The sequence below is a fragment of the Erpetoichthys calabaricus genome, chromosome 14 (assembly GCF_900747795.2).
Source record: "Erpetoichthys calabaricus chromosome 14, fErpCal1.3, whole genome shotgun sequence".
NCBI lineage: Eukaryota > Metazoa > Chordata > Cladistia > Polypteriformes > Polypteridae > Erpetoichthys > Erpetoichthys calabaricus.
This window is the reverse complement of record NC_041407.2, coordinates 31,400,700-31,415,694: the sequence shown is the minus strand read 5'-3', so window position 1 is coordinate 31,415,694 and position 14,995 is coordinate 31,400,700. Positions and strand designations below refer to the sequence as shown.

Sequence of the window (14,995 nt, the reverse complement as noted above, 5' to 3'; positions counted from 1 at the left end):
TGCCTTCTTAACAATGCAAACATATTGATATGTGAACATACACCTTTTGTCAAATATTATCATTGAAATGATAACCTTGTCACCCAACCCTTTGATAACATGGAAACTGTATTTATGTATTGGCCTATTATAAATTCTTCTTTCATTTTACATAGCACTATTCACATCTGCAGAAGAACCTGAAATAGCAACATTATGTAGCTTACAGCAACCCTGTAATGGGTTGCTGTAAACTAAACAGGTAATCACCACTTCTGAAGCAGTGGCTCCTATTAGTAATGGACCCCTGCTATACTCCGACAAGTGTTTGCTGCCAGATGACAATCTGAATACAGATTCTGCTACTTAGCTGATCATCCTACCCCATGTTATCTCTACCCAGCTTCTACATTAATGCTGAATCCTGCCTATGATTCGATCAGGGAGAAAGAAGTTTCAGGACGGGGCAGTGGTGGGCAGGAAGGTTGTGGTTGGGTGGTGGGTATGGCTGGACATCTCTTCCCCAGCCATCCCTGCTGAGGTGGTAAGTGTGCATTCTCTGCAGACTTACCACAGGTTACATGAGTAGCAATACACTGCATGATTTCTTTAAACTATATTCTTATTCAACGAATTCCTAATATGGCCCTGAGAAAATTAAGAGCAGTATACAGGTTTCATTAATTTGTATGATATGTAAAATACATCGTCGACATCCACAAAAAATCATTAGTTTTCATTTAAATAAATTTTGCACTTCTAAATATCCATTTGCAAACATATGACAAAAAAATATACTGAAGATTTGCAATAAACTTGAATGGAGTTGATTCTCATTACAGCTTAAACAGACTGATCAAAGACAAAAGTATTGGATAAGTTCTACAAACTATTCAGCCATTGATCGATTATTCAATATATCCTACAAGAACAAAAGCTGAGATTTCCATATGGTGTTGTGTGGGAATTAATTTAACAATTTCTAAGCTGTTGTGATGTGATCATGAAGACTGAAATGTTACATTTGCTTTTCTGAATTTTCCATTATTTTCTATGCACTGCATATTAAGAGCACTTGTTTGTCTGCTCTGGTCTGCTAAATTTGTCATTTATGACACTGAGCCTTTCATCAAGGACACCATAATAACTGGCATATTTATCTTGTGTCACACTAGTTGGAAGCTTATGAACATAAAATATTAGAAAATCTGCCCATGTGCACATCAAGAATTCACATCTGTGACACTGACTTAATGTTGAGCTTTATTAAATGTTGCTTGGAATGTACTAATGAGACATTTTCGGCATTGTGGATGCCTCCTTCTGTGCAGATCCTCCTGACCACCAATTAGAGAAATACCAGCAGGGACAATACAATAAAATACCACTGGGAAGCTTCTAGGCATGAGGTACCTGAAAGTCAAGAAATTTCTTCATTTTTGTGGAATATTTTTGGATGATAAATTGGACTGGACTGCCAATACTGATGGTCTGTGTAAGAAAGGACAGAGCCGGTTATACTTCCTTAGAAGGCTGGCGTCCTTCAACATCTGCAATAAGATGCTGCAGATGTTCTATCAGACAGTTGTGGTGAGCGCCCTCTTCTACGCAGTGGTGTGCTGGGGAGGCAGCATTAAGAAGAAGGACAACACGCCTGGACAAACTGGTGAGGAAGGGAGGCTCTATTGTTGGCATGGAGCTGGACAGTTTGACATCTGTGGCAGAGCGACGGGCGCTCAGCAGGCTCCTATCAATTATGGAGAATCCACTGCATCCACTAAACAGTGTCATCTCCAGATAGAGGAGCAGCTTCAGTGACAGACTGCTGTCACTGTCCTGCTCCACTTGACAGACTGAGAAGATCGTTCCTCCCCCAAACTATGGGACTCTTCAATTCCACCCGGGTGGGGGTGGGGGGGGGGGGGGGGGGGGGGGTATTAAACGTTAACATTATTCAGTTATTGTCTGTTTTTACCTGCATTTTTATTACACTTTAATTTAATATTGTTTTTTGTATCAGTATGCTGCTGCTGGAGTATGTGAATTTCCCCTTGGGATTAATAAAGTATATCTATCTATTTTTTCCTTTGGATGCATGTTTGGATTTATGGATTTCTATTGTGTGAATGGAAAGAAATACTTCCTAATGTATTGTGCAAAATTTACCTTTAACAAGTTTCCAGCTGTGTCCCTGTGTTCATTTTAAAATAACACACTCAATACATTCTATTCTCTTTTTAGTCAAAAGATTCCACAGCTGATAGAGCATATTAGGCACACATAAAAGTGACAAAATTATGAAGAAATATTGATTTTGAGATATTTGTATGTACCAAACTTATAATAAATGTATAACACATGGTGCTGAAAGTCTCCAACTGAATGATCAAGTTCGTACAGGAAATATAAAGAAGATAAAACAATATATTCAGCTTCTAGAAGCAGGCTGTTCTATACAAACTGGAAAAATATGCAGGTATGTTCTCAGTAGAATTATAAAGAACTCCAGAAAAAAAGTTATACAGTAGAATACACCACCAGGGTTCCTTAAGGAATCAAATGTCAGATTTTACAACACTGTAGCAAATGTTTTTGGTGTGATTAACTAAAAACTGACGTTTTTGACCTGGACAATGATCACTATAATTGGCACAAGCCAAACATAGCTTACTGCATATTTATTCCATTATCTCTACAAAGACATTTTGTGGTGGCAGCAACATATTAATGGATGATGGTGTAATGAAGCTATGCTTTGGCTTGTGTTTCTTCCCCCATCAAACAAATCTGATTGGCAAAAAAAAAAACTCAAAATGATTTAAGATTCAACAAAAGGAAAAAGGGTAGATTATTATCTCTATTTAATTGCAGCCAAATTTTTTTGGTGCAAAGTTACATTTTTTTAATTACCTTTATTAAGTACTTAGGAAAAAAGATAAATGAAAGAAAGAATGAATAAATAAATAAATGAAAAAAAAAAACAGTTCTCACATACACTTAATCCAATCATGAGGTGAATCAATTCAAGGCAACATACGGCAGAAAGTAGGAACAACATCTGGACAGGGTGCTAGTCCTTACAGTCATCAGTTAACCTAAAAGGTATGTTTCTGGAAAAGTAGGAAGGGTGCCTGAGTTCCCAGAGGAAAACACAGGAAAACATGGAAAGAACATGCAAACTCCAGACAGACAACCACCAGGTACTAAATTCAAACCTAAGATGCTGATTTTGTGACCAATGTGCAACCACATCACCCATGCCAGGTTGCCAACAAAGGAGATGAACATTTTTACATTTTCATAGCTTGTCACAGTAAGTATAATATACAGTAAAGATATTTTCCTTATCTAATTATAGGAATAAGAACATAGTTTGCCTCTAAGGAATGCTTTCTCTATTTTATGATTCATACACGAATAATACATAATAAAATAAAGTTATGTCTTTTCATTTTACAAGACATACAGTGAATTGAGTTGATCAACTGTAAAGGGTGCAGTAGAAATAAAAAAACTTCACAGGATTTTTATTTCTTAATACATTTCCAAAATTTACTTTCCATGTTCACAATTATAGCATAATGTGTAAACTAATTTGGCAAAAGGACCAAAATAACTCATTTTTGAGCTTCCATAATAACAACATGGGAAAGAAATCCAATGGGGATAAATTTTATATGAAAAGCCCTGCATACTAGCTGTCTCTATGTGGAACTAACATGTCATTATAACTTTTGAATTAACACTTCACATCTGTTCACTACTGTGCAGCTCTGATTACAAACTGTACAGCTCTTACATAGCATTGACTCCACTATTCCACACAGTGCAACATTTCAAAAGAATTCAAAGTACAGTACTATGCACTGCTCCACTGATTAAAATGAATGCTATCTGCAAGCCCCTCCTCGAACCGCCACCTTATCGTGGTGGAGGGGTTTGCGTGTCCCAATGATCCTAGGAGCTCTGTTGTCCAGGGCTTTATGCCCCTGGTAGGGCCACCCAAGGCAAACTGGTCCTAGGTGAGGGATGAGACAAGGTGCGGTTCAACATAACCTCCTATGACGAATAAAAAATTTGGACGGCGTTTTCCCTCGCCCGGACGCGGGTCACCGGGGCCACCCTCTGGAGCCAGGCCTGGAGGTGGGGCTCGATGGTGAGCGCCTGGTGGCTGGGCTTGCACCCATGGGGCTTGGCTGGGCACAGCCCGAAGAGGCAACGTGGGTCCCCCTTCCCATGGGCTCACCACCTATGGGAGGGGCCAAGGAGGTCGGGTGCAGTGTGAGTTGGGTGGTGGCTGAAGGCGGGGACCTTGGCAGTCGATCCTCGGCTACAGAAGCTGGCTCTTGGAACATGGAATGTCACCTCTCTGAAGGGGAAGGAGCCTGAGCTTGTGCGCGAGGTTGAGAGGTTCCGGCTAGATATAGTTGGGCTCACCTCGATGCACAGCTTAGACTCTGGAACCAATCTCCTTGAGAGGGGCTGGACTCTGTACCACTCTGGAGTTGCCCCCGGTGAGAGGCGCCGAGCGGGTGTCGGCATACTTATTGCCCCCAGACTTGGAGCCTGTACATTGGGGTTTACCCCGGTGGACAAGAGGGTAGCCTCCCTCCGCCTTTGGGTGGGGGGATGGGTCCTAACTGTTGTTTGTGCGTATGCACCGAACAGCAGTTCGGAGTACCCACCCTTTTTGGAGTCCCTGGAGGGGGTGCTAGAGGACATACCTTCTGGGGACTCCCTCGTACTGCTGGGAGACTTCAATGCTCACGTGGGCAATGACAGTGAGACCTGGAAGGGCGTGATTGGGAGGAATAGCCCCCCGATCTGAACCAGAGTGGTGCTTTGTTATTGGACTTCTGTGCTCGTCACGGATTGTCCATAACAAACACCATGTTCAAGCATAGGGGTGTTCATATGTGCACTTGGCACCAGGACACCCTTGGCTTCAGTTCGATGATCGACTTTGTGGTCGTGTCGTCGGACTTGCGGCCACATGTCTTGGACACTCGGGTGAAGAGAGGGGCAGAGCTGTCAACTGATCACCACCTGGTGGTGAGTTGGCTTCGATGGTGGGGGAGGATTCCGGTCAGGCCTGGTAGGCCCAAACGTGTTGTGAGGGTCTGCTGGGAACGTCTGGCAGAGCCCCCTGTCAGAAGTAGCTTCAACTCCCACCTCCGGCAGAACTTCGACCACGTCCCGAGGGAGGTGGGGGACATTGAGTCCGAATGGGCCATGTTCCGTGCCTCTATTGTTGAGGCGGCTGACCGGAACTGTGGCCGTAAGGTGGTCAGTGCCTGTCATGGCGGCAATCCCCGAATCCGTTGGTGGACACCGGCGGTGAGGGATGCTGTCAAGCTGAAGAAGGAGTCCTACCGGTCCCTTTTGTCCTGTGGGACTCTGGAGGCAGCTAATAGGTACCGGCAGGCCAAGGGGAATGCAGCTTCGGTGGTTGCTGAGGCAAAAACTCTGGCATGGGAGGAGTTTGGGGAGGCCATGGAGAACGACTTTCGGACGGCTTCGAGGAGATGCTGGTCCACCGTCCGGCGTCTCAGGAGGGGGAAGCGGTGCAGTGTCAACACTGTATATGGTGGGGATGGTGCGCTGCTGACCTCGACTCGGGACGTTGTGGGTCGGTGGGGGGAGTACTTTGAAGACCTCCTCAATCCCACCAACATGCCTTCCAATGAGGAAGCTGAGCCTGGGGACTCGGAGGTGGGCTCCCCCATCTCTGGGACTGAGGTCACCGAGGTGGTCAAAAAACTCCTTGGTGGCAGGGCCCCGGGGGTGGATGAGATACGCCCGGAGTTCCTCAAGGCTCTGGATGTTGTAGGGCTGTCTTGGTTGACACGTCTCTGCAACATCGCATGGACATCAGGGACAGTGCCTCTGGATTGGCAGATTGGGGTGGTGGTCCCCCTCTTTAAGAAGGGGGACCGGAGTGTGTGTTCCAACTACAGAGGGATCACACTCCTCAGCCTCCCTGGAAAAGTCTATTCGGGGGTTCTGGAGAGGAGGGTCCGTCGGATAGTCAAACCTCGGATTCAGGAGAAACAGTATGGTTTTCGTCCTGGTCGCGGAACAGTGGACCAGCTCTACACGCTTAGCAGAGTCCTGGAGGGTGCATGGGAGTTCGCCCAACCAGTCTACATGTGTTTTGTGGACTTGGAAAAGGCGTTCAACTGTGTCCCTCGGGGAATCCTGTGGGGGGTGCTCCGGGAGTATGGGGCACCAGACCCCCTGATAAGGGCTGTTCGGTCCCTGTACAACCGGTGTCAGAGCTTGGTCCGCAATGCCGGCAGTAAGTCGAACCCGTTTCCAGTGAGAGTTGGACAGAATTTCTAGGCGCAGCCAGGGTATTGAGGGGGTCCGGTTTGGTGGACTCAGGATTAGGTCACTGCTTTTTGCAGATGATGTTGTCCTGTTTGCTTCATCAGGCCGTGATCTTCAGCTCTCTCTGGATCGGTTCGCAGCTGAGTGTGAAGCGGCTGGGATGGGAATCAGCACCTCCAAATCCGAGACCATGGTCCTCAGCCGGAAAAGGGTGGAGTGCCCTCTCAGGTTTGGGAGCGAGATCCTGCCTCAAGTGGAGGAGTTCAAGTATCTCGGGGTCTTATTCACGAGTGAGGGAAGAATGGAGCATGAGATCGACAGGCGGATCGGTGCAGCGTCCGCAGTGATGCGGGCTCTGCATCGGTCTGTCGTGGTGAAAAAGGAGCTGAGCGAGAGGAGTCAGATGAGGTGGCTCGGGCATCTGATTAGGATGCCTCCTGGATGCCTCCCTGGTGAGGTGTTCCGGGCACGTCCAACCGGGAGGAGGCCCCAGGGAAGACCCAGGACACGCTGGAGGGACTATGTCTCCCGGCTGGCCTGGGAACGCCTCGGAATTCTCTCGGAAGAGCTACAAGAAGTGGCCGGGGAGAGGGAAGTCTGGGTATCTCTGCTCAAGCTGCTGCCCCCGCGACCCGACTTCGGATAAGCGGAAGAGGATGGATGGATGGATATCTGCAAGACTAAAAAGAGAAAGGATTTTCTTTAGCACAATCGATTAAGTTGCATAGAGAAGCTGTGACAATAATTCCAGGGATTAAACAGGAGGAAGGGAGTTGTTATGGGTGAACCTGATCCCAGTTTTATGTTTCATTAGTATAACAGAAATAAAAGACCCCTCAGCCAGGTTGCTACATCAGTTAAGTGGGTCAGGGCTGTTTGCAAAGTTCAGGAAGTGTTATACACCTGTTAAATCTGCAATATGCACATTAGTAACTCGGACTGCTTAAATTTTCCAGTTATTTTGTTATGGATGCTGAAGGATGAAGCTAAGCAAAAATTTATAGACTTCAATCAAGTGTATGTTTTTATTATCTCTCTATTATATAAAAAAATCCTGCGACAAGACTTTTTAAAGAGATTTTTTCAAGTCCCGTGACACTTTGGTCATGAGATTTTTCAAGTCACACCCTCCTCTCAACCATATTCAACCACGCACACGGTACTCTCACTTCTCATTCGTGTCAATGCTTTTTTCAGACACAGTTACTGCTCTCTCAGCTCTTATAAATTTTAACGTTTTCCTCACTTTTAAGTTCCCAATTAAAGAAGACGTATTATGTCCAAATCTTATTGAAGAATTTCATCACGAAGGGTTATTAACAGAAAAAATAAGTACATGGGCAATCCTAGCACCAAGAAACGATGAAGTCAAACGAATGAACACCAAAAATATCAATCGGTTACACGGCAAATTGGTTAAATGCGTAACAATAGACTATGCTGAAAGAGTTGGTGGTGATCATGTGGAACATGAAAACATCAACTTACAATATCCCGAAGAATATCTACAACCGTTAACACCGTCCGTTCTTCCACAGCACGAATTACTGTAGAAAGGAGGATGTATCCAAGAAAGGTAATGTAGTAAATCTTCCACAGATAACATCAGACAACAAAGGAGATCTTGATATGCCATTCGAATTAAAACGTTAACAGTTTCCCGTTAGAATAGCTTTTGCAAAGACAATTAACAAATCTCACATTAGAAAAAGTTGTTTTATTTAATAGAGAGAAAGAAACAAAATTCAATCACGGACAGTTATACATTGTGTTGTCACGATGAAAGTCCAAACACAGAATCAAAATTCAATACGATATTGACGAAAATTTTATTCAAAAAATTGTTTTTGCTGAAGTTTTACAGTAAAAGTGTAAGTTTAAAAAGTATTTGCGTGTTAATTGCAAAGCCAAACAGAATGAAATCGTATTACTCAATGGATAACTCTAATGAAACATAATTTACTTTCAAATTATTACGTTTTACTATTTTTTAATATGGTTAAATACTTGCTGCAATGTAAAATAGTTCAATTATGCATATGTAACAATTCCCATGAAAATAAAAATCTGTTTAAATTGTACCTCCACATCCCCATACGCGAGCAGCAGAACTTCAAAGAGGCTAGCGCATAGCGCAGGTCCAGGGGTTGGCGAGTGAAGTGAGCAGGGGGCAAAGCCCTCTAGTATAACAGTAATAATAATAGCAGCTCACTAAATGGAAAATGCAGGGAAGACCCAGGATCGAACCCGCAACCTCTTGATTTAGAAGCATCCGTTCTTCAGGTTTTTACACATTGATGGCAACATGGAAATTGAATAATTTTTTTTCTTTGCTTATATTCTTGAATAAAAGCACACTTGTTTTGTTATACCTTTTGTGAAAGTGTTTATTTGATATTTGAACTTCAGTCTTCACACATTACACACTTCACATCAACATTTTATTAATTATTACTATATCATAAAAAATGTTTCTGTTTTAGTTATATGTTCAACATTTCTTGCCTCACATATCCTGTCATCCTACATTTACCTAGATTGTTGTAGACACAGAACACACATGAAGTGTATGTATTCTGAATAACAATATTTACCCTATACAATTCCAAACACCTTACTCCCAGATAAACAGACTTGAGCTCTCAGAATTTTGCACCCAACTTCAGCTGCATCGGTGGGTGATGGGGTAGCAGGGTGCTTGCTGCTTGTGCCGATTGACACATTTGCAAAACAAAGATAGTGATGAAAAGGTGCGAAGGAATTTAAGGTGGCCCAGCATTATGATTTTTTCATAGGCTTCAGGAATTCTAGTGTTAAGCTTATTGGCCTATAGTTGATTGGATCTGTCCCATCACTCTTTTTATATAATGGGATAATACTTGCCATTTACAGTCCTTCGGAATATTTGCAGTGCACAGTGACTTCCTAAAAATATGTGTCAATGGTTAATATATGTACTCGTTAACTTCCTTAAGAACTTGAGGGTAAATATTATTTGGTCCTGCAGATTTGGTTGATTTTAGCCTATTTAACTTAAGCAGTACTTCTCCCTCTATAATTTCCAAATCCCTTATTACCTTCTCAGTAGTCCCTTTTACCGCTGGTAGGTTATTTACTTCCTCACTTGTGAAGACCTCAGAAAAATGTGAGTTTAGAGCATCCACTATTTCACTGTCCTGTATATTTTAATTCCCCTTTATTATTCCTGATGTACTTCACCTCCTCCTTGACTGTTCTTTTACCAATAAAATACTAAAAGAATCTCTTTGGGTCATGTTTTACCTTGTGTGATATATTCCTCCTTGTCTTTTAGCCTCCCTAATATCTTTAAGATTAGAATCCCTGAAGCATACAAAAAAACTTGTAATCCCAGCCAACCATAAATTCCTTTGCACCTCTCCATCAGCGTCTTTTGTCTTGTAAATATGTCAATCAATCAACAAAAGCAGCCTGCTGTCCCATCCCCCATTTTGACAGAGCGCATCTCTTTTCTATCCTGTCTATCCTTTTTAAAAAATGTGTATCCCTCTATATTATACTCATCCCCATCTTTGATGTTTAGCCAGGTTTCTGTTATTGCTATAATATCATAGTTATGCTTATCTACATACAGCTCCAACTCAATTGTTTTATTTTTGATACTTCTACCATTAAGATATGCTATTTTTAATGTGTTACTTGTTTACTTTAACATTTAAATGTTGGGTTATAATTTAGGTTACTATGAATTTTAAATTTTTGCTTGTTCTTCCATGTATAGTTATAAACTTGTCCTGTACAAAACTCCCTGCCCCATATACCCTAGTTTAAACAGTCCTTGACTAACTTACTCATACATCTCCCCAACACATTGGTGCCCCACTGGTTCAGATGTAACACGCAGCGGCAGAACAGGTCCCATCTGTCCTAAGAGGAGTCCCAATGCCCTACAAAACTATACCCTTCCATCCTACACCAAGATTTGAGCCATGTGTTAAGATTTCTAATGTCCTCACTCTTACCTGGACTGGTGTGTAGCACAGGAAGAACTTCACATAAGACTACCCTCAGCCTAGCATCTAACTCTTTAAATTTGGATCGCAGACTATGACTATGCGAAGAATGGTCCGTGGTGACGAGCTGATTTTAAATAAGCGTTCCCCGCAAAGTACTGGTTCTAGCTGGGCGTAGGTGAGTGCGCAAACACATTTTGCTCCAGGAACAGATTGTGGGGGGTTTGGTTAGGCAGTGGGGTGCCTGCCGAATTGAGAAGGCACATGTAAGTGTGTGCATGAAGCACTAGTTAGTTAGTTCCTTGGAGGGAGCAGTGCATGCACACCTGAGCATCATTGGGAGCGTCAATTTAAAAGGAGCTGGCAAAGTAGAGAGGGGAAGGCGAAAAAAGAAATGTGGAGAAAGAGCGAGAAAGGAAAGCGTGTGTGGAGAAAGCATCATCGGGTGGTGAGGTGAGATGGGCCAGGCAGCTAGTGGGGGAGAGGCAGTGCAATCATGAGCCCTGCGAAGGAGCGATAGAGTGGCATTCCAGGGGCTGCTTTGCCCCGCTAATTATTTGTGTAGAGTGGGTGTGAGCATGGTGGAACACTCCCCAGTAACCTGAGGTATGACTGTGTGAGCATGAAGCATGACGGAAGGATGACTGCCCCCGGACAGAGGCAGCTGAGCAAGCAATGAGAGAACCAGTTAGACAGAGATGAAGTTGTGCTGGGCTCTTTTGACTGTACATTAAGGACTCGATGACCGTGTTTTTTGTTTCTTGTTTTAATGTTGGATTTTTAACTCATGAATTCACTTTTTTATGCATTTATTTCTTGAAGATATTTGAGCACTGCACTTGTGGACATAGTTTTGCTTTTGTTTATTTTTGTAATAAAAGCACTATGGCACTTTTACACCTACCCCTTTGCAATATACTATATGTCCTCATTTGCCTTGCCTGCCCTGTGTTACTGATGGCTGCAGGATCAAGAGGCTCCCACAAGCAGTACAGACTATGCACCCGACTCGTACCATCACAGAGTACACTTATTTATGTTATTTGTTCCAACATGGATAATGACAACTGGATCCACCCCATTCAAGAGCCTATCCACCCTTCCAGGGAGGTCTCATAACTGTGCACCTTGAAGGCAACACACAACTGTCTGACTCTGGAGCAACCCTGTGCTTCAATCCGCCTAATGATTAAGTCCCCAACTATTACTACATCTCTCTTTCTGGGACCTGTTTTTGAGGTGGCCTGTTGGGGCTCTGCTTACCACCAAAGAATATTTTTGAGACACTGTCCAGCACCACAAGGACCTGAAAATGGTTTGACACTTCCAATCCTGGAGATGATGCCCCCAGACAGTGTGCACACACTTTTCTGAGTGAGGAAAATGAAATTGCAAATAGTGTTATTTCATTTTACTTTTCATTTTTGCAGCATCATTGCATGTAGGCTTTGAAAAATAAATGGAAAAACTGAAACTGCATATAAACAACATATAATATACAACATATAATAAAATAACATACTTTTTTGGAGCTGTCTGCCATTGACTGTCCGATGCTGCTGTCGTAGCTCTGTCCACTGCCAGCACTCCGGGAGCTACCAGCACTGCCATTACTACCAACACTGTTCCTGTCACCAGCTGGGGGGAAAAAAATTATTTAAGCAAATTATACATTTTATCTCCAGATGGGCCTCATGTATAATGTTGTGCATAGAATTCACACTAAAACATGGCATACGGACAAAAACAGAAACGTGTGTATGCACAAAAAAATTCAGATGTATAAATCTATGCATTCACCAACTTCCATTTTCGTCTGCTAAATAAATCCCGGTTCAGTGTGAAATGTAACACATGTGCATGTGCTTGCCACCCCACCCCAACTCCTCCCAGAATTACACCTGTTTGAATATGCATATCAATATAAATAGCCTCTCAAGTTCAATGTTCTGTGAAAAGACAATGCCAAAAGCACTGGGGAAAAAAGAAGAATTTCAGCAAATACCAAGAGGAGGCAAGGAAAAACGTTGTTGGTTTAAGCAAAGATACTGTATAAACAGAAAAAGAAAGCTGATCGAGTGGCGGAGAAATTCTAAAGTTCAAGTTCAGAACACACAGTGCCCGAAATAAAAAAAGAAATGGTCAGATACCAAAGTTGCTGTGAAAAGGAGAGTCACTGACCACCATCTGAGTGTCATATAGAAGCGTATCAGGGTACAGAGAAAAGAAAAAAAAAGTTGAAATTTCCACTTTAATCATGTAGTTTATTCTGTCATTAAAGTAGAACGTCTCGTCATAAACGTCATCTTAAAATCGTTTAATTTACTAGTTTCTCAAATCCCATCGTAATTAAAGTGGCATGTTAAATGCTTTGTATTCATTGTGTTCTTCTATGTGCAGTATGTGTGTGAATCACTACATGCTTCTTAAACAGGCTTTCTCTTACGCCGACAGGACACAGAATACATTACAATCACGATATTACAACTCTCTGAACAATTTTAGTACTAAGATGTATACTTGATATAATTTTCATGATGATAGGAATTAAAGCATGTATAAAACATGAGGGCACAGTGGAACTGACAAGCTTGTGCCCAATCCAGAAATTGTTCCTGCCTCCTGCAAGATGCTTGCTGTGCATGGCCCTCAATAAAATAATTTAATGCAGTAGTGTCTCTTTCAAACGTACTAACCCCGAATTCCTGTCCTTACTTTTCTTTCTCCAAGTAACCAATCTCCACGCAATCAGCTCTTTAATAAATATCAAGCCATCTGTAAGCTTAGAACACAGATTCTTCAAAACTTTCAAGGAACATTTAAATATCTTCATAGTACATATTTAATTATTCCAACCACCTATTCATCCAGGGTCGTGCCAGTCCCAGCATGCATACAGCACGAGGCAGGAACAATCCCTGAACGGGGCGCCAGTGGCTCAGGTTGTTCAATATTACAACTGTAATGCAAGTTTACAGTGAGGTAATTGTAATTCTAAGTACTAACAGTTCTACCCGGAGCACTTGATGGACCGATTGAATGTGGTTGTAGCTCTTGGGATGAAACTGTTTCTGAACCGCAAGGATCCCAACAGGAAGGCTCTGAAGCATTTGCCGAATGGGAGAAGTTGAAACAGACTGTGTGCATGGCTGAGGCAGCGAGTGCTAAATGCTGTATCCTGATAATTCTCTCCGCTCTTGACACAATCTGCCATAGAGCTTCCCGATCAGCTGCTGTACAGCTGTGATTCCACACTCAGATACAGTGGGAGTAGTGAAAGTAACAACGCTAAAACAGCTATGGTATTTGGAATAGTTTGGCCATTCCATGTACCATTATATTGTTACAGGTTGATTACAATCAGATGCCTTAAACTAATAAACGATATGTGGTTAATTTCAGTATATTTGAAAGCGCCATGTCAGGGATGTAAATCTAAAAAAGAAAGGATAACCACACAGGAATAGTAGCACTGCTTTGATGCTGGGTGCTGCCAGTTTGCAAAACTAAGCCAAAAACTTGCGTACACAATGGTTTGAGCAGGCGTGAGAATGGGTATGGCTTTACGGCAAGTATAGTTTTTATACACGATGTGTGGAATCGGGAGTATGCAACATATTTGTGAATATGCACCATTTATACTGTACATGAGACCCCAGATCTTTAGTTTAATCAGTCATATGACATGGCTTAAAAGGAACGGCACGTTATCTGAAGAAAAATCCCCAACAAGCATGGGGAGAACAAAGTACACACAGACAGAAACTACTGTAGGCATAAGATTATTTCCTAAGTAGCTAGGTCTGTGAGGGAGCAGCACTAACTACTTATCTACTATGAACCCCTACGGTTTGTAAATATCAGTACATTCCTATATAGTCTATATACTGTTGAAATGTTGTATATCTAGCCAATGTTTCTATTTTTAGGCATGAGAATAACCTTTAACTTTTTCCCTTTTCTAGATGCATTCTGGCTCAGTCCTTTACTAACTCCTAACAATAAATTGTAATTTACTGCAGGTATTAGAGGGTTCATTCATTTCAGAACATCTGACAGCGCCGTGCTGACGGTGTATGCACACAAACTTTACACCGGCTGTTACAGACTGAAATCAAATGATTCTTCTTTTTGGGCACATACACTGTCAGCACGGTGCTGTCAGATTTAAACACTAGCATGGCAAATTGCTCGTGTACTGAAGTGACTTTAGCTGCAGGTGGAAGTCCCATTTTACTTATGGTGCCAAGCACAGTTGCGTTGCGTTACAGCAGTCTATTAGCCAGTGAAAGTGGTGTGAAGAAGCTGTCTGTTGCTACGGTCCTGCCTTTGTCCAGTCTGATAGCGGACACGGGACATTGTATCTTTGATTGCCGGTACAACGCACAGTTCTGAGCAGGCATCAGCCATAGCACTGATCTTGTGAAAAGAATGGAGATAAATGCCATCAACTCAGAGGGAGAGGCAAGTTCATTGTACCACGTGAACGTCACTGAGAGAATAAAACTGAATAATAAAAAAACAAGCACTAACTTTTACAAGCAGCCAAAATTTACACCGAGTGTTACAGTCTCAAATCAAATGTATTTTTTTATTATATTGTAGAAATAATACTGTAATAATAATAATAATAGCAGCTCACTACTCAAAACACAGAGCACCCGGTCTTGAACTCGGGACCTTCGGGTTATAAG

At 42.4% G+C, this 14,995-nt stretch overlaps 1 protein-coding gene across 3 annotated transcripts in view; it reads right to left on the bottom strand.

The window, feature by feature from the left end:
- LOC114664886 (caskin-2-like) overlaps positions 1-14,995 on the bottom strand; it is a 309,053-nt gene that overhangs the window by 53,589 nt on the left and 240,469 nt on the right. For all 3 annotated transcript variants that reach the window (XM_028819182.2, XM_051936226.1, XM_051936225.1), the window contains exon 13: positions 11,824-11,939. In XM_028819182.2, coding sequence (XP_028675015.2) covers positions 11,824-11,939 — 116 coding nt within the window. The remainder of the gene's footprint in view (positions 1-11,823; positions 11,940-14,995) is intronic.